The sequence below is a fragment of the Sinohyriopsis cumingii genome, chromosome 13, assembly GCF_028554795.1.
Source record: "Sinohyriopsis cumingii isolate HCF-2022 chromosome 13, ASM2855479v2, whole genome shotgun sequence".
In the NCBI taxonomy this organism is placed as follows: domain Eukaryota; kingdom Metazoa; phylum Mollusca; class Bivalvia; order Unionida; family Unionidae; genus Sinohyriopsis; species Sinohyriopsis cumingii.
Genome location: NC_142973.1, coordinates 8,104,979 through 8,130,324, shown reverse-complemented (window position 1 = coordinate 8,130,324; position 25,346 = coordinate 8,104,979). Strand labels below are relative to the sequence as shown.

The 25,346-nt window shown below is 35.3% G+C and overlaps 1 protein-coding gene across 3 annotated transcripts in view; it reads right to left on the bottom strand.

Annotated features, from left to right (window-relative positions):
• Positions 1-1,169: 1,169 nt before the first annotated feature.
• Positions 1,170-25,346, bottom strand: part of LOC149784912 (RNA cytidine acetyltransferase-like) — a 107,515-nt gene continuing 83,338 nt past the window's right edge. For all 3 annotated transcript variants that reach the window (XM_089978503.1, XM_089978504.1, XM_089978506.1), the window contains 5 exons: positions 23,458-23,565; positions 16,310-16,482; positions 11,938-12,156; positions 4,858-5,012; positions 1,170-2,113 (listed from right to left, as the gene is read on the bottom strand). In XM_089978503.1, the coding sequence (XP_089834629.1) occupies positions 2,011-2,113; positions 4,858-5,012; positions 11,938-12,156; positions 16,310-16,482; positions 23,458-23,565 (758 nt within the window). In that variant the 3' untranslated portion in view covers positions 1,170-2,010. The remainder of the gene's footprint in view (positions 2,114-4,857; positions 5,013-11,937; positions 12,157-16,309; positions 16,483-23,457; positions 23,566-25,346) is intronic.

Below are 25,346 nucleotides of genomic sequence, written 5' to 3'. Positions count from 1 at the left end.
TTATGGCATTTATTTCACAAGTCAAACTGTACAGTAGTATATGTTACAATAAAATACAAATGAAACTTTACATTGTGTGCAGTGTTCAGGTGGTAACTTTATATGGTATTTTGTTGAGTGTTTACTTAGTATCTTACACTGTATTCTGTGTAGTGTTTATTTAGTAACTTTACATAGTATTTTGAGTAATGTTTACTTTGTAACTTTACAATGTATTATGTATATTGTTTACTTTGTAACTTTACATTCTATTCTGAACAGTGTTACTGTGTAAAATTTTACATTGTATTTTTTATAGGTAACTTGGTAATTTTACAACTTATTTTTTGCTGTATTTAGTTCGTAACTTTACCTTGTATGTTGTATAGTGTTTAGCTAGTAACTTTATATTGTGTTTTGTATTTACTTTGCAACTTGACATTGTATCCTGTAGTGTTTACTTTGCAACTTGATATTGTCTTACGAATAGTGTTCAGTTGGTAACTTTACCGTGTATTCGTGTAGTGTTTAGTTGGTAACTTTGCATAGTATTTTGTATCGTGTTTACATTGTAACTGTACATTTTATTTTGTAGTGTTTACATGGTAACTTTGCATTGTATTTTGTATAGTGTTTACACTGTAACTGTACATTGTATTTTGTAGTGTTTACATGGTAACTCTGCATTGTATTTTGTATAGTGTTTACGTTTGTATTTTGTATAGTGTTTGTTTGTAACTTTATACAGTATTTTGTATAGTATATAACTTTACATTGTAATTTGTAGTTTACTCTGTAACTTTACATTGTAATTTGTAAAGTGTTTACCTGGTACCTTTACATTGTATTTTGAGTAGTGTTTACATTGTAAATTTACATTGTAATTTGTATAGTGTTTACTTTGTAACTTTACATTTTAATTTGTATAGTGCTGACTTGGTCACTTTACACTGTATTTATTTTGTAGTGTTAAGTTGGTAACAACACATTTTGTATATTGTTTACTTTGAAACATTTTTGGGTAGACAGGGTGGGAAAGTATGAGTAGTCAGTAACAAATGATTTAACTAATTACTCGAAAATAACAAATTTAAATATTTGCTTTGAAAGCTGTTAGTAACTATTAATAAGTCTACAATATCAAAAGTATATGAATACTGATCAAATGATAAAACTAAAGACAATAAACGTTGTTTTTATTATTGTTATTGTTTTTATTATTGTTATTGTTTTTATTATTGTTATTGTTTTTATTATTTTATTACTGTTTTACGACTCTTGTAGATATTAACAGTTATCCCCAACAAAAAAAAGCTTTATTAATATTTACTTAGGTAAATAAAACAGCTATGACCACAAATGATGTAATTCCATTCTGCATCTCCGGATTTTCTCATTTTGATGAGTAGTTCTACATAAAAATGTCATCGTAGCTATAAATTCTCTAACAAGCTTTTAAAAATTAGTGCTGAAATTTTTCTATACCCTAAACAGTCAGTGTATTCCAGTTTTAAAAATATAACATTTAAGTCTCTGAAATCAAATACTTTAAACAGCTGGCACTTTACATCAGACAAAAGTATTTTTGCATCTCCATGGATGGAATGCCAATCAATAACAAATTGATTGTACATACCAAAGTTACATACCAGCTGTATCCATCTGAAAAACTGGTTTAGTGAATCAAAAGCAGCCGATATAATGTGAGTTGTAATAAAACATAGTGTGCAATGACATTGCACCTACCAAAGTTCAACACAGCCCACAGAGAGGTTTAGAAAAACATAAACAGCATAAAAAATTGAATTCATTCCTATTCAATGTTGTGGTTTGATTACTTGTGTTCACAAATGCAGAGACTAAGTATTAATACCATTTACCACCGGTCAAACATAAGATGATCCAACACATGGGAATTATGCCTTTGTGAAATAAAGTAGTCCACTGATTTTTTTTTTTACAACTGAAGGATGAACACAGCATACTTTCTTGGTTAAATACGAGTCAACTTGAGATATGAATCTTTGAATGTTAGGATCTATCCTTATTCTTTTTCTTGAATTTCTTCTTCTTTTTATGTTCTGGCTCAAGGAAAGATGATTTATCACTTTCTTTTCTCTTTTTCTCTAAGGTGCTGAAAATAAATTTTTAAAAACATCACTTTTACATCTGCTGTACATGATAACAAAAGGTCAGATAAGATTTCTAATCAGAATGATTTAAAACAACAATTCAACTTACGTTCTAATGAGCTTTGTAACAACATGACATCAAAACAGTAAAAATATTAAATCAACATGGATTTACAAGACATACCAACACAGCATAATACATAAATACATTGGGACAAAACACACCATCACAGCATCATACATAAACACAGTGTTACAAGACAAACAATCACAGCATAATACATACAGTGGGGCAAAACACACTAACACAACATAATACATAATACATAAATACACTGGGACAAAACACAGAATCACAGCATAATACATTGCTACAAAACACACCATCACAGAATAATACATAAGTACAATGAGACAAAATACATCAACACAACATAATTCATAAATACATTGGGACAAAGCACACAAAAACAGCATAATACATAAATATATTGGGACAAATCAGATAGCAAATAATTTAAAACATAAGCAAGCAAACAATATTAAGAAGGTAGTAATAAGCAGTGAATTTAGCATTTAGGAAACCAAAAATACCCAAATGTTAGGACACTGAAATTTTTGATGGCTGTCTTGTCTTATGTTTGCAGTCCATCAGAATGCTGGACTCTTTGTTCAAGTGTATAATTCAGATGTCAAAGTTGGGTGAGGATAAGGACTGTATTATCATCAGTATATTTATATAGTCATATTTCATATAATAGAAGCAGTGATAAAAGCATCAAAGAGTAGAGGTCTCAAGATTGATCCCCGAGGAACCCCTTTTTTGAACTACAGTTCAGCTACTCATGACACCCTGCATATTAATTTGCTGCTTACGATTAGACAGATTGATAAAAGGCTTACTGAGCTGTGATATCAAGGATAAAAACATTAAAGAGTAAAGCTCCCAGGACTGATCCCTGAGGAACCCCTTTTTAAATTACAGTTCACCTACTCATGACACCCTGCATCTTAATTTGCTGCTTACAATTAGACAGCTCAATAAATGGCTTACTGAGCTATACGCTTGGATATTATATCATGAGGAAGACAGTCAAAAGCCAAAGATAAATCTTTCAGAACTGCAGCTACATGCTTGTTTTTGTCAAGTCTTCTTTCAATCGTCAAGTCAACATAAAAGAGTATTCTGAAATCAATGACCTTTTCAAAAAGCAGAAATATCTGTTACAAATGTTTTTTAAAAAGTATGCAATATGGGTCTCAGTTGATTTCTCAAGTAGCTTTAGATATCACAGGCAGACAGCTCTGTACTTACTTTGATCAAGATGATTGTATTTGGTTTTGAAAATCAGTAACGTTTAATGCAAGTTGAATGTAAAAGAAATGTTTTTAAATTTTTTTTACTAGGTTAGAGAGTGTTCAGTGGAAGTCTCACATTTTCTTTTAATGTAAATTTTAAAAGATTATATTGAAAATGGGCCATTTTCTGTTCTCTCTCAGAATGTCTCCATATGTACAAAGAAACAGCATGTTGATAGGAGATAAAAAGAAGACATTACAGTTAAGGAACAGATTTTTAAACGCAAAAGTTTTCTTTGTAGCCTTATTAAAATAACATGGGTTGGTGTGTCCTTCATAACTTGGGACTGCAGTGAGCTATAAAAATAAATCAAATATTAAAAGCTATGACATTTTCAGCCTTCCAAATACAAAACAAGAAATTTGATCTCAAAAGATTATAAGTTACGGTGCTCTGCTTCAATATGGCTCCTCGCAAGTTAAGCTAAGATAAGAAACCACAAACCCTGCACCAATCAAGATGAATTACGATTATGAATACACCTGTGAGAGACCATCTCTCTTATGAAGACATGTTTTCCAACCATAATAAGTGTTTTCACAAGAGTTAAGCACAGTATTTTCTGTGGCAGAAAACTTTCTTTTTAAGACTGCTAAAGGATTATCCGAATTTTATTGGTTAACTTTAAGGGCTGGGACAGCACAGCATTAATGCAATCACTTTGCACCTCTGCAGTGCGAAGTTCAATTCCTGGCTCAGACAAGTGTAGGGAATGTGGTTGCCATTCTATGGTCTGTGGGATTTTCTATGATTTTCCAGCTTCCTCCACATCATGCCAATAGATGAGTCATACAGAGTTTATTGTACGAGGTTAAATACCATATGTACTTGCTTATAAGTCAAGTCAAACAAAAAAAACCAAAAAGCTTGATCTACTGTAGCATAATGCACCTGCAGATTTGGGTCTATATTGTCCGTTCTATCGATTACTACTAACAAACTTCATCGACCCAGATCTGCCAGTGAATTATCCAAAGGCAGATTTGGATCTGTGTGGTTTGCAGTTGGATTTGTCTTATAAGTGAGTATATATGGTAAGTTCCAAACTTTAATTAGGCATGGCATAACTGGACACAATTTCTAATACCAAGTCTCAACAACAGCACCTATTGTTAATAAAACATACATGTGTCACGACGTGAGAAAACATCCCAATGAACCACATGTTGATAGTGTAGAAAACTTACATCGTACAATGGAATTTCAAATGCAATAATATCTCTTTTAATATTTACAATATCTGCTTGAAATAAAATGCATTATATTTAGGAAAGACAGCTCTTTTCAAAACACTGCAAAACCTGAAATCAATTTTTTTTTGGCAGAAGACATTTTTTTTTATGTCACAGCTGATATATATTTAATATCTGAATGTAGATTCATTACCTTTTCACACTTACGAGCCCCTTTTTGTTTTCTCCAGTGAGAACCTTGACCCACTCATGTTCGGATCCTTTGATAGCATACTGAGACAGGTCCTCATGCTGTAATACAGCCAGTTCCTTTTTCTGCTGTTTCTCTACTTCTGCAGCTGCCTCATCCTAATTTAAAGATGCAAAGATTATAATTATTTGGCAACTGTGGAAAACAATTATCAAAGTTCTATTTATCTCTTGATCATTGAGATTACTTAGAACTTTTGTGATTCATGTCAGCTGATTGAAGCAAGTGGTCAAAGTATTTGAAGAAATAAGAGCTGCTTAAACAAGAAAAACCAATTAAATAAGTCACTACTACTTTAGTGTCTTTGGTACACTACATATTTTCACATAATACTGCTTATAACAAACTCAGAGACAAAAACATATTTGAAATTGGACATTTTTTTAAAGATAGTGATATCCTATTCGAAGGAAGTTTTGGGCTTTTATTTATTATAAGCAATGTTTCACAAAATAAATTTTGCACAAGTAAGACATTAAAGCAGTGGCTATTTATCTTGGCTGATTTTTTTTGTGTCTTAGTGGCTCTTTTTTATTTTAACATTTCAATCAACTGTTGCCAATGACTTACAAATAAAGACCCTGCCAAAAAGCTATTAGTATTATTAGTATTCCATATGGTTTTGTTGTTGGTTAGTGAGACTGGAAACAACAGCAATGTGTAAAAATATTGTGGCTCATAAATTCGGACACTATCTACTATAACTGGGCTAATCACTAGCAACAAAGCAACTCTGGATCAAAAATATTAACATAGTCCTGCTCAGAAAAATTGTTAGCCACTGAAAAAAGTGATAAAACTTGCACTGTATGGGAAAGTAATAATTTAGGTCATATTCAGAGCACTTACACTGTATGGAAAAGCAATAGAGTAAATACTGTGTTATGTATATTTAATTTATTGTGTGTGCCTGACCTTTGTCCATGATTGAGGATAAAGATTTGGTGCATACCTGCTCTTTGTCCTGTTAGCAAGCTAAAATTGGTTATTTACTTGGGCTTGAGTTCAAGACCCAGCATTGATTATGGCCACATAAGATTTCAGAATGGAATTTGGGGTAATTTTCCAAAAAGATGATTGTGGTTTACTGGAAAAGGTCATAGAAACATAGGTCAAGTGGAGATGCATACATAAGTTTGAGATCAATAAGATTATTCATTCCATTTTAATTTGTATAAGTATTACTGTTTGATACAGATATAATTTAAGAGGAATTCTTTATTCAAATATTATTCATTTGAATTACAAAGTGCTCATGGACTGTTTGGATTACAACACCATTACATGATTTTTGTGAATCCATTCAAACACATTCTTCATTATATCTTTGTGATAAATCAAAACTGTAGGCACATCAGCTCATTCAAGGCTATTAGTACATCAACACATTCAAGACCTGGAATGTGTTTGAAAGACTATACTTTTAGACCTGTGATAGAGCTTTTTGTTTTATTTGGGATTAAATTCACAATACAGTTGAGTTCCTTTTAAGTTTTCACATTGTTTTCTAAGGAAATATTTTGCTGAATTTGAGTAAACTTGTTGGGTTTGCTTTTCTCTTACTTTTCTTAAAACCACTGAGTCATAACAACTGAAAATGTATGGAAAAGCAACAGTGTAAATCACAGTACACAGCACTTACACTATGAAAAAGCATCAGTAAACTGAGCCAAAACATAAAACAATACAACAGAAAAGTAGTCAGAATTGAAGTGTGATGGCATTGGAAGTTTTCAATAAAAATATGTGTGAATTCTAAAGCAAACTGAAGTATACATAGAAATCACAATACAGAGCACTTTTCACAAAAAAATGTTTTGGTTGAAATATGACTTTTAAAGATTCAAAGCCCATGTTGTGTTATAAGAATTTATGTAAACTATCTACATACACATTACAGAACAGAGATCAGATTATGACAGATCCAGAGATTTGCCAAATTTGGTCAGGACTTTTGATTTCTAATCATGAGGACTTTCTTCATTACCATGAATACAAAATAATTTCCTTTTTCCACATCATTTCATCACATCAGTCCTTTCACAGTCTTGATGCTTTTAGAACTGTACTTGTGTGTAGCACAAGCAATTTTAGTCTCTCTGAGCAGAGGATTACAAGTGTTATATTTGTGGTAGTCCTCATCAATGTTGATCTAAACACTTAGGAGATGATATATTGTTACTGGATCTGGGTTTCCTCTTGAGTCAACTTAATTTTCCACATAACAGGAAATGTCATTTCAGTGCCTAATATGGCAAAGTCAGAACAACTCTATGATATGTACTATCTGGGTTTTTTGGAATTTTTTGACTTGATAGGAAGGACAGAATGCATATGCATTTTGATTTGAATTTGATTCCAACCACTGAAATTCCTGTTTCCAACCTTTATTGAATTTCGTGTGCTGGGAGCAAACTCGTGCTTTATGCCACCTGAACTCTTTATTACTGACTAATTCAGCCATAATTCATTAATGTCGTTAATCCTCTGCACATTACTTCTGATGACATACAGTATAAATGTTAAACACTGAAGTCAAACTGACCTTACAGAATGAACGCAAATTTGCAAATGACTTCAAGTCGCAATTACAGAGGACATGTTTACACTGTTAAATACACCACTGGATAAGTGTTGAAAAAATGTGCAGTTGCTTGAATCCTGCAAACAAACTAATGATTTGCTTCATATTTATTTTCTAGATTCATTTTCTCAGTTGTATATATTATAGTTATGTATAGTTATGCAAACAAAGACTTGAGTTTGGTAGTAATGGGTACCTTAATCAGATCTGTTGTGAAATGCGCCATAAGGCATCACTATGCAGTAATGAAGTTGGTGTCAAGAAGTGTTTATGCAGTTAAAGGTTAGTGGTATCTTCCTCGTACTTAACTTGCATAAGATATTGTAAGTAAATATTCCAAATTAGATTAAAAATGGATCAGAGTGGTAACAAGCTCGGACAGTCTGATCTAAGATCACTTCACTAATGTGCATAGGTCTTGTGCATTATCAAACTTATCTAAGATCTTGATGAATGTCCTACCCAATTATATCTACATCTCTCAAGCTGACAAAATGATTATGTTGATGAAACAGCACATGGTCTTTTGTTAAATGTTTTGTGATCATTCAACATTAACAATTTTACTACTATTTCAAGAGAATTCACAACTTGCTGACAGGTTTTCATTTCTCTATGAATTGCCTCATCCCCTTGGTAACCTTAGTAATATGTCTATGTCTGTTGCCTCGGTCAGACCTAAATCTAGTCCAATTTAATTTGCATGAAACCATCTAAACAACTTTGTATAGCAACCCTAGTCTAACATGGACAAGATGACAGTTTACTTGGAAATCTCACGAAACTGTTGACCAAGTGTAGAATTTTCATTGCAGCATAAATACATGTCATCTGACTGCAACACATTTTATATACTGTAAAAGCTAATAAAATTATCTATAATGGGCATGTTTTCTTTTTATATCTGACGCTACATTAATGGAATTAATACTTTATAATTATCGAAAGTAGCTGATTTCATGTGTCATTGAACATAAGCGCTGATCAAGCCATGGTCGCATGACACTTCTCTTCTTTGTTACAAAATGCAGGTTATTAAAACTTCATGAATATTCATTAAATTTTCAATCCAATCACAGGAGATGTAAACAATGTAAACAATTCGGTTAGTGGTTGTAGTGTGTTCCTATGATATTCCTACACAAAGAAATAATCCCTCAAACTTTACGTAGATTTGACCAAAAGTTTGGCAATTTAAATAAATGGATCTTATATCATCAAAATCAGCATATTCCAAGCTTTATTTTACTACCAAATTTATATATCGGACACATTTATAAACCAACCACAGCGAGCACTGAATTTGTAAAACATTTAAATTTCCCATGTCAACATTGTCTGCCATATTCAAATTTTCTAACAGCTGATAACAATGTTAACTTTTCCACAACTGATGTTCCAAAACGAAACTTATTATTAATTTCGTACAAATTGGTGTGCCAGAAAGACATGCTAAGATGATTTTTTTAAAATAGTTTTTATCGTATTAACACTTGTTGTATGGTTTAGACAATACATTCGCAAAATGAACACGCACAGCTTACATTTTTGTCCACTATAAATTGGCTCAAATTGCTGATGCTGTAAATATCTGAACTGACAAACGGTCATCGGTTTTAAAACATGTTCAATCTTACATTCATTAATGTTACTGCATTTGTTTAAATTTTGTAATGGGACACTGATGCAATAATGATAAAAAATCGCATCACTATCAGACCAATGCAAAGTTTCGGTATGACAATTTCTTTTACATTGACGAGCAAAGTAAATGCACGAACTCTTAAAGTTGGTTCTTAAATTCCCAATACACTGATAACATTTGATAGGATCATTAATGTTTTCAAAATACAAAACAAAAAAATACAAAGTCTGAAAGTGATAAATTATTCTGCAGGTATATAATATTGAAACATTAGTTCTAAGTGAAAGATGGCCGCATTACCTGGTCCATTCTGCAAGGAGCTAAATATAACATCACAGGATTAGAAAGATGAAACCAACTTGAATCCTATTCATGAAATTAGGTCTTGCAACATTGTTTCAATGACAATTATGAATAAAAATTGCATTTTTTTCTTTCTTCGAATTTGGTTTACATAATTATGAACTACTTCTAATGCGATATATTTGTATTAAGTTAACTGTCATAAAAGTTGTGAAATGTTTACATGATTTTCATTTATAAATAAAAATACTGAAACTGGACAAGAGATTTAATGAGAGCAATGAATTCAGCAGGAAAAATGCAATTGGAATATCAAACTTCACAATACTATCTCAACAAAAAAGAAAGTTATAACATTTTTATGAAAATAACTTTTTACTTTGGTTCCATGACTGCCGTATAATTGGAATACATTTCGAAAGACAAATTCTAGAAATTTGTAAATATTTTGGAACTTAAAGGTTGCATAACTTTCTTTTCTAATAGAGATATTTTAAAAAATTAAACTGTTTTGGAATGCTGTTAAACAGATCTATATGAAGAAATCAACTGTTTGCAGTTATTTCAATATCAGAAAAATGACCATGGTTGCTACCATGTACTACTGGCAACAATGAATCTTTTTAGTGAATTGTTAGTTGCAAGTGTTGGTTCACAATGGGTTACTGATGAAAAAAGGACTACTTTTTATTTATACATATGTTTACTAACACAATGTGACTGATACATAAATTTTCAAACAACTGACATATACTCAAATTCATGGATTTTTCATGTGTGTGTGTATGTGATTTGGATTTTTAACATAGCTTAAAACTTTTTCAGTCATATCACTACGATGTTGGCAGTGTGACAGTTTATAGTGACGTCTAGCACTGGGACATCATGCTGCAGACATGTAGCATGATGTCCATCCCAGTCACATTATCCTGACACCATGCTGACCAGTCCTAACACTAACCTCTTAATGCGGAGTGCCAAGCGAGATAGCTGTTAGTACCGTTTTTGTAAGTCTTTGGTATAACTCAACTGGGGATCAAACCCACGACCTCCCGCATCTGAGGCAGATGCTCTATCCACTAGGCCACTGGAACGGTCGATTTTTTTATGTACTTAATGTGTTATTACACAAAGGTAACACAAATGAACAAGTGCATTTCAAATTGGTTTCATCTTTTCACCCTAATTTCCATAATTTATTTTCTCAAAGTGTAAATCATACTCAATCATGACAGGGAACCCCTTACATACAGACAAATTTTATTTGTAAGAAGGTCAAACAAAAATTTCTTTTTTTTCAGTCCACCCTTTCCTTATTTTGACATCCGTTTCTGTCAACAGTATTACATTAGGCCTAGGAATGTTAATATAAATGGGTAGAACCGTATAAGCACACATTCTCCGATCAAAATCAGATAAAAAATGTGACCCCAAAAAAATCATTAACAAGCTCAACCAAGCAAGTATAAAATCACCCCATTAATCTCAAGCACACTAAACCAAGAGGCCAGGAGAGCTGTAAATGACAGGAGTACAATGAACTGTCAATGGCAGGAGTACAGTGATCTGTCGATGACAGGAATACAGTGATCTGTCAATGGCAGGAGTACAGTGGTCTGTCAATGACAGAAGTACAATGGTCTCTATGACATGAGTCTAGTGATCTGTTGATGGCAGAAGTACAGTGATCTGTCAATAACAGGAATATATTTGTCTGGCAATGACAGGTGTACAGTGATCTGTCAATGACAGAAGTACAGTGATCTGTCAATGACAGGAATACTGTGATTTGTCAATGACAGGAGTACAGTGCTCTGTTAGTGACAACAGTACAGTGATCTGTCACTATAAGGAGCACAGCGGTCTGTCAATATGCATATCATGAGATGATGATCATTAAGACTAACTACCTTCACAAGATTTTGTTTTAATGCACTGCATTCAACTGCAAGTCAAAACAGTCAATGACCCTTGGAAAATTTAGTGAAGCATGCATATTTTTTGATACAAGATCCTGAGTATAATATTTGACCAAGTTTTAGGACTAGTTGTGCCAACAAAATTGTGTCATTCACTGCATTAAGCTCCAAGACCAATACTCATAATATCTCAAACCAGCACTGCATTAAGCTCCAAGACCAATACTCAAAATATCTCAAACCAGCACTGCATTAAGCTCCAAGACCAATACTCGTAATATCTCAAACCAGATGTTTGCAGGAGCAAAATCTGGAGCAAAATAAATATAAAAATGTGCATTTTTAGGTGACAACCATAGTATTTTATGACAATCCATCAAAAACTGCAAGATTAGTTGAAATAATGAGATTGTGTGCTGGATGGAAGGAAAGATGAATGGAAAGATAAATAGACAAAAAATGTATGCATTTAATTTTTTTTAGAGAAATAGGATATTAAACAGTTTCAACAAAAAAAAATTCTGTACAAGCTGATGTATCTGTGATTCATAAATAATTTTTGCAATATTTACCAATTCTTCATCTATAGTTTGTTTCACTGGTTCCAGATTTATTTCCTTTCTCTCTATTAACTGTTTCTCGACATCTTCCTCTAGTATCTTGTTCAGATGCTGCACCACTTTGCGAATGATTTTGTTGAAAAGACCAAGAATCTGAGATGAGGGCAGGTCCAGTTCTTTCTCTAACTCCTCCACAGACTTATGCTGGAAGCCCATCCCTAACAACAAGCCCTAGGGAATACAAATATTTTTCAGACAATTAAATTTTATTAATTTTATGACAAATGAAAAAAAGATTCAAATAATTTAATGAATTTCAAAGCTGCTTTGTTTGATTTAGTGTTTTATGGAATAGCAGCAAAAGTAAATTATTTTGAGCTCAGCCAACTGGAGTAAAGATCCTTGTACAATGACACTATCACAGCATATCAAGCTGATGCTACTGCAGGATCTGAACATGCACTTTCAGTCAAAAGTCCAGTACACTGCCTAATAAGCCACCATGCTCCTGGCCTTTTATGTAGAGAAAAATGATAGATACAAGACAAAATCTGCAATCTTGGGTGGATGACCTCTTTCTTGACATAAGCTTGAAGAAATGATCAAATCCAGTACCAAAGATCTGCAAAGCCAGTGACTTTATAATACACTATCCAGTTTTCTGGCTTCTGAATTCCAAATATTCAGAGGTTTATTCTATCAAAAATTATGTTCTATGCATTTCGTGCTAATATAGATCAACTGTGCAATTACATCAAAAATATCTGAAGGGGAATAAACATAGCTAGCTGTCTGAAGGGGCATATACATACCAGTAGCTAGCTGTCTGCAATTTGCTGTCTGAAGGGGTATACACATAGCTTGCTGTCTGAAGGGACATATACATAGTTTGCTATCTGCAATTTACTGTCTGAAGGGGCATACACATAGCTTGCTGTCTGAAGGGGCATACACATATCTTGCTGTCTGAAGGGGCATACACATAGCTTGCTGTCTGAAGGGGCATATACATAGCTTGCTGTCTGAAGAGGCATATACACAGCTTGCTATCTGAAGCGGCATACACATATCTTGCTGTCTGAAGGGGCATATACATAGCTTGCTGTCTGAAGGGACATATACATAGCTTGCTGTCTGAAGGGACATATACATAGCTTGCTGTCTGAAGGGACATATACATAGCTTGCTGTCTGAAGGGACATATACACAGCTAGCTTAGTCAGTTGGAATAAGCATGGAATCAGTTCCTTATGGTTGTTATGTACAGCTTTCCACAGCTCACAGTATTTTTTAACTCAGTAAGGATAAAGAACTGGCTGGGAACATGTCTGATCTAGATCATAATCTTATGATGTAAGTATCAATGAGGTGAGCCAGCAATTGCATCATCGCCTCTACAAGTCTCATTGGTGACTTGGGCAGTGCCAGGGTGGGTAAAGCATGGACACCTCCAATGCACACCAATCTTTGACTGCAAACTGGTCAGATTAACTGTCATTGGAGGCATGGTTCAGAGAATCTTAGAAGGTGCTATCATGGCATCTTCCAATATGTTAGCAATAGCTGACATCTTAAGATGACAATTTAATATGCCACTGTCCGCAGACTTGGGCTTTGTCTATCTCTCTCACTCTCTGCCTTTTAAACTTTGCCATGAAACCATGCATCACATTCTCTCTTACCACAATGAGTAAACACAACATGGTGAAACTGATGAACACTTAGTACATCTGAGGCACATTTCTTGAATGTCATCTGTGATTAAACTTTTTGCATTTAGAATATTTGGTTGCAACTGTATATCGACAACGACAATGGAAATGACAAAATAACCTGAAATAATCTGGAAGAAAAACATCCACACAGCAAGTATCAATGATATTATGTCAGAAAAAATGGTCAGAAAAACAAAGTACATAAACTAAGAACAATATGCACAATTATCAATAAAAAAGTCCAAAATCAAGTTACCAAAATATTGTAGTAAGCTGAACTAACAATGCTGTATTAACTTTTTGTTCAGAAGGGTGGAATAATGATGATCCTGATGGTGCAATGTTACTGCAGTAAAAACTTAGATCACTTCTGCTACACAGTTAGCTTCCATGTCCAAGAGATTATCTAAACACAGAGCAAACTGCAAAAGTATAATAATGGCTTGAAAAAATAACCATGGCATTTACATATAGAGTGTGAACCAGCTATAGCCAACCAAGTCAGTTACCTGAAGAAAATGATGCATGTCCCCAAAAAATGACTGGGGTGGGTGGGGTGGAGGTAATAAAAGTGGATGCACAAATGCATGCTTTTGATTAAATGAAGAAAAAACCATCTGAAATACACCTGTATATTAATAAATAACATTTGTGTAATACAATCCATAATGCATTTAGTACTATACATGTGTATGACAAATCCATGAATTTCAAGTATAGATGACATGTTATAAAATTCATGTATCAGTCACATCCCATTAGAAAATACAACACGTATATAAAAATGGTAGTCCTCATTTGATCTATATCCCATTGCCAAAAAACATGTCACTAAACAATTCACTACAATATTCAATGTCGCCAGCAGTATGTGGCTATAGTTGTTTATATTCTACATGTACATGTACTTAAATTGGCCTTGATTTTGGTCAGCTGGAGACAGATATCATCTTGCCAAGGCTATTTAGTGGATGAAGCTATTCGTAGGGAAATGAAAACATGTGAACAAATTGAAAATGTAACAAACATCTTTGTGCGAGGCCTCACATTCAATTAAGATGATGGCCAGATATCCATGGTTTCAAAAGATTGCAAAATTTAATTTGCGTTTTATGCCGCTGTTGGTAGCGATGTAAGCATAAACTTTTTTCCAGCAAAAAGGAAACTTTCATGGCACAATAAATGTGTTCCAGTCACTTTGGAAAAAAAGCAACAATCCATCAGATTCCTTTGCTTTTTATTTAAGTTGGGTGCTGACTTCCTTTGATGAAGTGTGCATGCAATTGAACTCACTGCTAAAGGCCAATTTCGGAGGACCAAACAAATGCCAATTTGTTATTGCAGCAGCAACATCAAATAATTGTAGAACACTGATTGAGACTGAATTTATTTTTCATTTGCTTGGTATTTAACGAAAGCGATCAGTGCTTCAAAGGTAATCTGTTTTCTTTGAAATTTCAGCAAAACTATTTTTCTAGGTATATTTACCCCCCACCCAAGAATTCGATTGTAGCCATTCTTGTTCCTGAGGTTGGTCAATTGTAGCTAATCCAGTAACATGACTATATGAGTGTATGACAGCATACAATACTCAGGCCAATATTAGCATAAGTGAATTGTGATATAACAATGCACTGTTCAGATAGTTGGTCAATATGAACAAAGGATTTGAAAACTTCTTTTCAGGGTGCCTTTGAATTTCTCCAATCCAAACCCATGATTGTATATTCACAGTTAAACAGCCAACAATGTTGTCGAAAAAAAAAAGAAGCCAGATGGTATATTTTGTCACAGGTAAGGAAGAAAATCACAATTTGTGACATTGGTGAAGCCCAATGTGATCTGTGAATACACTTTTTACAAAATTATTTTTCATACTTTTAAGAATTTTTTATTTGTGGACAAGAAAAATTCATGTATATGAAATTTCAGGTGCCATGCCATGATCATTTTATATTAGAATTCATATGTGATCGCTTCCCCAAAATGACATGTTATTTCTCAAATATGAAAATTTGGAAGCCATGCCATAATCATTTTATATTAGAATTCGTATGTGATCTCTTCCCCAAAATGACATGTTATTTCTCAAAAATGAAATTCTGGAAGCCATGCCATGATCATTTTATATTAGAATTCATATGTGATCTCTTCTCCAAAATGACATGTTATTTCTCATATATGAAATTTTGAAGCCATGCCATGATTGTGCTATATCCAAATTCATGTTATAACAGAGCGCGCTATAGCGGGGTCACACTAGATTCAAGCATTCCTACAAACTATCATCTGTCTGTAAGGAGGATTTTTTTTCCACAATCTTGCATACAAACTTCTCAGAATGGGCAGCTGGATGGACAGATGTACAGATGGATGGAAAGATGTACAACTGGATGGTGGGATGTTCAGATGGGTGGCAAGATGGACAGATGTTGAAATGGATTGCAGGATGGACAGATGTACAGGTGGTAGCAGGATAGACAGAGGTACAGTTGGAGGCAGGATGGACAGATCTGCAGCTGGATGGTGGGCTGGACATATGGATAACAGGAAGGAGCAAAATAGACCAAGATGCCCATGCTGCACACAGGGGGGCCAGAAAAATCAGCAGAATATATAATATTCTGGAGATATATCATGGATATTTTCAACTGACACTAAATACTTACACTTTGTACTGCACTAAGGTGAATGTCCAACTGATCCAAGAAAAACATGCGACTGATAATTGGCACTAGGTCCATTATCAAATGATAGTCCACCATGTTCTGAGAATAGAGTTCCAGTCTCTTCACATCATACTTGGTTACCATCATTTCAACCTCTTTCCTACTTATCCTCTCTGAAATAAAAAATGTAAAAACATTAAAATGTAGATGATAATGAACCCTTATCCTATCTGAAATAAAAAATGTAAAAACATTAAAATGTAGATGATAATGAACCCTCATCCTCTCTGAAATAAAAAATGTAAAAACATTAGAATGTAGATGATAATGAACCCTCATCCTCTCTGAAATAAAAAATGTTGTTGTTGTTGTTGTTGTTGGGCTTAACGCCATTTTTCAGCACTCGATAGGCTATACATGGCGGCCAGTATTAATGGTGGAGGAAGAATCCGGGAAAACCCTGGAAAGAACCACCCACCCTCGAGAAGCTACTGGCAAGCTTTCTCACATACCCACATTGGCTGAATCCGAGACTCGAACCTACGCAGACAGAGGTGAGATGGCAGTGATCTGTAGCGGAGAGCGCTTTAGACCACTCGGCCACTCGGGGCCCCCTGAAATAAAAAATATAAAAACATTAAAATGTAGATGATAATGAACCCTCATCCTCTCTGAAATAAAAAATGTAAAAACATTAGAATGTAGATGATAATGAACCCTCATCCTCTCTGAAATAAAAAATGTAAAAACATTAGAATGTAGATGATAATGAACCCTCATCCTCTCTGAAATAAAAAATGTAAAAACATTAAAATGTAGATGATAATGAACCCTTATCCCCTCTGAAATAAAAAATGTAAAATCACTAAAATGTAGATGATAATGAACCCTTATCCCCTCTGAAATAAAAAATGTAAAAACACTAAAATGTAGACGATAATGAACCCTTATCCTCTCTGAAATAAAAAATGTAAAAACACTAAAATGTAGATGATAATGAACCCTTCTAAAATAAGCTGCCATTGTTGTAACTTTAGAATATGAAGTTATATAGCACAATGTATCAATGTCAATAATATTCAAAAATAAGTGATACAAATTTTATTAATTTGATTTCAACATGCTAGCTATCTTAAAAAACATCTAGAACCTCAGTTTAGTTGTGGTTCATTGACAGTTGTGACCTGGGATGCTGTGTCTGAGTTGCTGTCAGTCAAAGTCAGAGCTAGACAAGTCGACTTCCAAAAGGATTTCACATTTACAAATTTCATTGTGAATAGTAGCCAGTGTCATTCTTGCCCAAGCTGCCATACCCTAACTGACAACACTGATTATTGTAAACTCAGACGGTGTTTGGTTTATGGCATCTGACAGTTATTTACAGGTAAGCGATTATTTAATAGATTTTGAATTTGCAGACAGGACAACTTTGTTCCTGCATTTAACAAAGAAAGCACATGGATCTGCATAAGTGTTTCCTTTTATCAATGCTTTAGGCAGCCTCATAGACCCAATGTAGAAGCATGCCCAATGCTTTAGGCAGACTCATAGACCCAGTGTAGAAGCATGCCCAATGCTATAGGCAACCTCATGGACCCACTGTAGAAGCATGCCCAATGCTTTAGGCAGTCTCATAGACCCACTGTAGAAGCATGCCCAATGCTTTAGGCAGTCTCATAGACCCACTGTAGAAGCATGCCCAATGCTTTAGGCAGCCTCATAGACCAACTGTAGAAGCATGCCCAATGCTTTAGGCAGCCTCATAGACCCAATGTAGAAGCATGCCCAATGCTTCAGGCAGCCTCATAGACCCACCGTAGAAGCATGCCCAATGCTTCAGGCAATCTCATAGACTCAATGTAGAAGCATGCCCAATGCTTTAGGCAGTCTCATAGACTGACTGTAGAAGCATGCCCAATGCTTTAGGCAGCCTCATAGACCCACTGTAGAAGCATGCCCAATGCTTTAGGCAGCCTCATAGACCCAATGTAGAAGCATGCCCAATGCTTTAGGCAACCTCACAGATCCACTGGAGAAGCATGCCCAATGCTTTAGGTAGCCCCTCAGACCCACTGTAGAAGCATGCCCAATGCTTTAGGTAGCCCCTCAGACCCACTGTAGAAGCATGCCCAATGCTTTAGGTAGCCCCTCAGACCCACTTCAGGCAATCTCATAGACCCACTGTAGAAGCATGCCCATTGCTTTAGGCAGTCTCATAGATCCTCTGTAGAAGCATGCCCAATGCTTTAGGCAGCCTCATAGACCCACTGTAGAAGCATGCCCAATGCTTTAGGCAATCTCATAGACCCACTGTAGAAGCATGCCCAATGCTTTAGGCAGCCTCAAAGACCCACTGTAGAAGCATGCCCAATGCTTTAGGCAGTCTCATAGAACCACTGTAGAAGCATGCCCAATGCTTCAGGCAATCTCATAGACCCAATTTAGAAGCATGCCCAATGCTTTAGGCAGCCTCATAGACCCACTGTAGAAGCATGCCATCTCAATGCTTTACTCTTTAGTCAGAATTTGCACCTCAAAGCCTTGTTGTCTGCAATCTCATGGATTCATGTTTTACTCTTGCCCTCATTCAAAGATGATAATGAATCTTAAGAAACTTTTCAAACCATTTTTCTTTTATCAATTCCAGTGATTTTGTCCTTTGACCTTTTGACCTCAAAGTCAATATGCTTCTACCTTTCCCCATGTGCAAGTATTCTACAATGTTTGGTCCTGGTATGTGATGGGCAACTAATGTTATTGTACACAAACCATTTGTCAGAGTATGGTAACTGTAGATTGTATGGAACTCAAGTTCTTGTGTGGAAACAATTTTCTTTCACAAAGTCACAGTGACCTTGACCCAAAATTTTACAGGGTTCATCCTTACCCAAGTGCAGGACATACACAAAGTTTGGTAACTGAAGATGATGGAGAACTCAATTTATTTTTGCTGAAACCATCTAACTTCTATCAGTCACAGCTATGTTGACCTTTGTGCTGTTGATCCCACAATCAACAGCATTCTACAACAGGACGCTCACATTTGCAGGGGAGGAATTAATAGGAATGTGAAGATGAAAGTATTTTTAGAAAAACAAATTTACTACAAAAATTCCTTTATTTACTGTATACATTACCCAATCACATGAACAATTAGTGAATAGGTAATAGCTGAACAAAATGAATCAGGTTCCAAACACTATCCATATCACCTTGCATGAGGGGGTCACTATAATTTTTGGGTGCAAGTCAGTCACAAGATTGAACAGATCATTGATCCATGATCTGTCCCATCAGAACTATTTGTGAGTCTGGATTAGTACAATTGCTGGGAAGAAGGCATAGACCAACATGCCCTCCAAGATGACTGAAATGGAATTGAAGACCCAGCAAGAGAGGAAGGTAGGCAGTTTGTTGTTCCACCTCATCACAAACAGGTCTAGCATTGGCTAGCCCCACAGGGTGCAAATTCGATAAAAAAGCAAATTTTTTGGTAAATTATGTTTCTCAGAAAATATTTACCCAATCACATTACATCAGGAATATTAGCCTGCTACCTCGCAAATCCATCCCTACTAAAAGATGAAAACATTTTATCCTGTCTATTTTTTGATAGACAAAGGGTAGTAACTCTTGCCCATTACTTCCTCTTGATATCAGAAGGTGTCACCAGTAGTTAGCTGAGCGAGACACTAACACGGATGCTTGCATAGCAGGGTGGTTGGGCAGGTTTTTAAGTAATGTGACTGAATAAGTATCTCAGAGAAACACAATTTACTTTAAAATTTGCTTTCTCCTTTGAATACATTCCCCAATCACATTACATCTGGAAAATAAGAGGAGGGGATGCTGAACGTGATTTCTGTCAGGTATCTTTCTAGGAACAAGTGACTGGATTCCCCATATGAAAGATAACCAGTTCTCCTAATTGCACAAGCAACACAGCCCAGGATCTCTTGACCTGGGACTCTTATATATAGTTGAGAAGATGAAGTCAAAATCTTCTCACCTACAAAAATTTTCACTGGTGAATCCAGCAAAGCCAATAGGCTGTGTTGATTGATTATATTGGGTCTGGTGGATGTCTGTGATGCTGCCACTGGCTCTACCAGATCCAAAGTTTTTCTCTGTGATGCTAAATCTCTGAGGTAAATACTCAAGAAGGTTGACTCTGCATACCAGCCAACAGCTACAATATCTTGGATTGAAATGTTAAGTTTGAAAGCAACTCTTGCAGAAATGGTTCTAATATCATGAGCTGTAATCTTCATGAGGTGACTCTGATCTTGTGAGATCTCAGAGTATGCCAAGCGTATAAACCACTTCAGCTACAAAAAGCAAGGGCTTAAGGGGTGATGTCCTGTTCTGACACCTTCACTAAGAGGAAGAGGCATTTGAGCATGCCACGACTCGTCTCTGTGCATTTCAAGTAGTGCTTGAGGGTGCAGACAAGATCTTGCATGGCTGCTGCTCTCGACTCGTCTATGGAAGAGAGGGAATGGATGATAACTTGGTTACCAATGGTCAGTAACCGGTTTTTGAATGCCTGGTTGTGTTAGGAGGACTACCAAAACATCTGGTCTGAAATGAAGATAGTTTGGGTCGACTGAAAGGGCATACAGCTCACTGACCCTGCATGCAGAAGCTAAAGCTATCAGGAAACAGGTCTTGTATGATAAAAACTTTAGCAAAGTGTATGATAGGGGTTTGAACTTGCCTGAGTTCAGCCATGTCAGAACCCAGGACAAGTTCCATTTGGAAAACAATGTCATGGATTTTGGTCATTTGAGATCAAAATTGGGTAAAAGATCTGAAAGGTCTTTATCATGCCCAATGTCACATCTGCCATGATGTTGGAATGTGTCCAATGTCATAGACTGATAGCCTTTGATAGTGATTGGGGCCAAATGTTGCATCCTCAAACAGCCAATTGAGGGACTGAGGCACACAATGGGACAATGCAATGGACCTGTATATATTTCCTTCTGTAGCAGGATACCATCACTGGATTGATAGGGGTCTCCTTGTCATGGAGGAGGATGCTGAAAGAGGAGGGGTTTAAACGAACAAGTTCCAGGTCCCTTCCAAAATTACCTGCAATCATCTCATTACTGGTCAAACACAAGTTCATCCATTTGTGGAAGAACAGAATTTGTCTGGTACCTACAGGTGGAAGGCAAGTCATTGTTAATTGGTGGGAGGCATGGGGAACGAGAAACTTGTCTCCCCCATCCTAGCCTGCCTGGGAAAGTTATAGACATATGATACAGCCACCTGTAATTCGCCCTGCCAAGAAAAGGTTGTTGCTGTGCTGAGAAGTACCCCTGTGGTAATTACGGCAATGAACATCCTTTCTCTGTTATAACCCTGACTAGGCTGATATGATGTTGGGGACGGAAGGCTGGATGGGTGGCACATATTGTAAGGCCAGTTCACCATACTGTGATGGTATACTGCATTTGGTCATTCTGGCCACTCAGCCAGCTATGCCAGGACAGTTGGCTGGACAGAGAATCTGCTGCCGTTGGGACTGTCAACTGATATGTGTTTTGCCAGTCCAAAATAATACAGTCAACAGCCAAACCCATGCACTGCTTGGTCAGTAGCTGTTATAGTGTAAGCTGTAAGGTATGTGACTTATGGGCTTCGCCGGCCACCAAAGTCGGATTGTATTTCTGCATGCCTAGTTTGAAAAGAACTAAAGCCATCACACAAAAAAATGGATACAACAGACATACAAATTATACTCAATGGGGCAAACTTGTTGTTATGGAGAGGTTTATAAGGAAAGGCATAATAAATCTGAGTTTAACAATGCAAATCCAATAACAAATGGCAGAAATATGAATAAATTCACTGAATCAACACAAATGTTGGTTCTTTTTTCAGCCAAAGTGACTCAAAGTGACTCTAAGTGACTCTTACCTCTGAGCTTTTGACCCCAAAATTTAACTGTATTGTTTTATCCTTTTTAACTGCAGCATATGTCCAGTCATTTCTGTAAGATCATGCACTGTGAAATAAGGAGTAATACGTCATATGGAACAATGGATGGATGCTGAGACAGAAGGAATCATCATGACAGTTTTCAAAGATGCCTTGGAAAATCAGACAGAACAAGTAATACAGACACAAAGTTTTGGGGCAAATCAAAATATTTTGCACCTGCAACTTTGTAGTCCCACATTCCTTCACTATAAGGCCATTTATTATAACATGGTTCTTGTTATAAGGCTATTCAATATAACATGGTTCTTGTTATAAAGCCATTCAATATAACATGGTTCTTGTTATAAGGTCATTCATTATGACATGGTTATTGTTATAGGCCCATTCATTATCACATGGTTCTTGTTATAAGGCCATGCATTATAACATGGTTCTTGTTATAAGGCCATGCATTGTAACAGGGTTCTTGTTATAAGGCCATACATTATAACATGGTTCTTGTTTTTAGGCCATTCTTTATAACATGGTTCTTGTTATAAGGTCATTCATTATGACATGGTTATTGTTATAAGCCCATTCATTATAACATGGTTCTTGTTTTTAGGCCATTCTTTATAACATGGTTCTTGTTATAAGGTCATTCATTATGACATGGTTATTGTTATAAGCCCATTCATTATAACATGGTTCTTGTTATAAGGCCATGCATTATAACATGGTTCTTGTTATAAGGCCATCCATTATAACAGGGTTCTTGTTATAAGGCCATGCATTATAACATGGTTCTTGTTTTTAGGCCATTCTTTATAACATGGTTATTGTTATAAGACCATGCATTATAACATAGCTCATATTATAAGATGGGTATTGTCATGGATCCCATTTCATTAACAGAGAGTAAACCTGTCTACTTCATTATATTCAGTTTCACTATGATGTTTTATACTCTATGATTCCTATGGTCAGCATTATAATGAGGGTGTACTGTATGTATAATGTACTTCATTATGCTTTATAATGAGGGAATACTCTATTAATCAGTACATGTCCCTCCTGAATAAAAAAAAGATACAGGGATCAAACGTCCGTGCCAGTGTCATCAGACCAGGTTATGTTTAAGTTGACCATTAACAACAGCATTTCTCTATTACAACCCTTGGCTTCAATTTCACAAGCACAAAAATATGTCATTTTCTTACCTTTTTCACTTGTCTTAAACAGCTTGTGTTGAAGAATATTCAAGGACAAGGAACATTTGAAGGTTCTGAATTGATAAGACAGGAGGGATATGAATCGGCGTCGGAAATCTGCAAATAATAAAAGGACTGAAAACAGACTGCCATATTGAATATGAATAACAATACATGACTATATCCATGAATTTATTTGAATTTCAAAAGTCTAAACAAATACCATTTTACTCATGTGGTAAAACTACAGTCTAAACAAATACCATTTTACTCATGTGGTAAAACTACAGTCTAAACAAATACCATTTTACTCATGTGGTAAAACTACAGTCTAAACAAATACCATTTTACTCGTGTGGTAAAACTACAGTCTAAACAAACACCATTTTACTCGTGTGGTAAAACTACACTCTAAACAAACACCATTTTACTCGTGTGGTAAAACTACAGTCTAAACAAACACCATTTTACTCGTGTGGTAAAACTACAGTCTAAACAAACACCATTTTACTCGTGTGGTAAAACTACAGTCTAAACAAACACCATTTTACTCGTGTGGTAAAACTACAGTCTAAACAAACACCATTTTACTCGTGTGGTAAAACTACAGTCTAAACAAACACCATTTTACTCGTGTGGTAAAACTACAGTCTAAACAAACACCATTTTACTCATGTGGTAAAACTACAGTCTAAACAAATACCATTTTACTCATGTGGTAAAACTACAGTCTAAACAAATACCATTTTACTCATGTGGTATGTATAAAACTAACTGAAAACATTGTATCTGAACTATTTTAATTCTTTATTGTTAAGATTTTCTTTTAACTAAACTTGTTTAGAAAACTTCAAGCTTTTACAAATGGTTTTCATGTAAGAAAGAGTAAATTATTTAGCAAATTATGTTTCTCCGAGAATATTTACCTGATCTCATTAATGTAAGGAAAAAATCCACTACCCCTTGATTGCAGCAATGTATAAATAAAAATGTCATCATATGTATGTATGTATGTATGTATGTATGTATGTGTGTGTGTGTGTGTGTATGTATCTATATATATATATATATATATATATATATATATATATATATATATATATATATATATATATACACACACATATATACACACACGCATACATATATACACACACACATATATACATACATACATACGATGACATTTTTATTATATACATATATACACCAACACATCCATACATACTCTTACTCATTACCTTCCCTTACTACTACTAGGTGGATGCTTAAAAGATTAAGGATGCTAACATTGGCAAATAAGAGTGGGAGGATTTAATAGTAATGTGATCAGGGAAGTATTCCTAAAGAAACATAATTTATATAAAATTAACTTTCTCCATTGAATACATTTCCTGATCACATTAACTTTAGAGGAGTAGGTAACAGGAGGAAATGCATGAACATTCAACCTCTACCACAGGAACCCTCTAGGAAAAATTGACTGGATTCCCTACATGAATGATTAACCACTCTCCAAACACGAGGACAGAATCTGGGCAAATCCAGTGAATGTACTAAACCCACACCTATGAGGAGGTGGTGCTTACATCAACTAGGTCTTATGGTTGTCTGAGCCACAGCAATGTGTCCCACAAGATTTAATTCTCATCTCTCTGACACCAGATCTTGGGGACAAACTCAAGAAGAAGGTTGACATTGTGTGTCCCAACCAACAGCCTCTATGATGTCTCAGATTAAAATGTTGTTTTCAAGCATTAGGTTCACAATGACTGCTCTAATCTCATGAGCTGACCATTTTTGATGTATATCTGGTGATGTGAGACCTAAGATTACATTGAGTAAATCACAAACTTCAGTCAAAAAGCAAAGGGGAGAGGGGTCATATCTCCTTACCC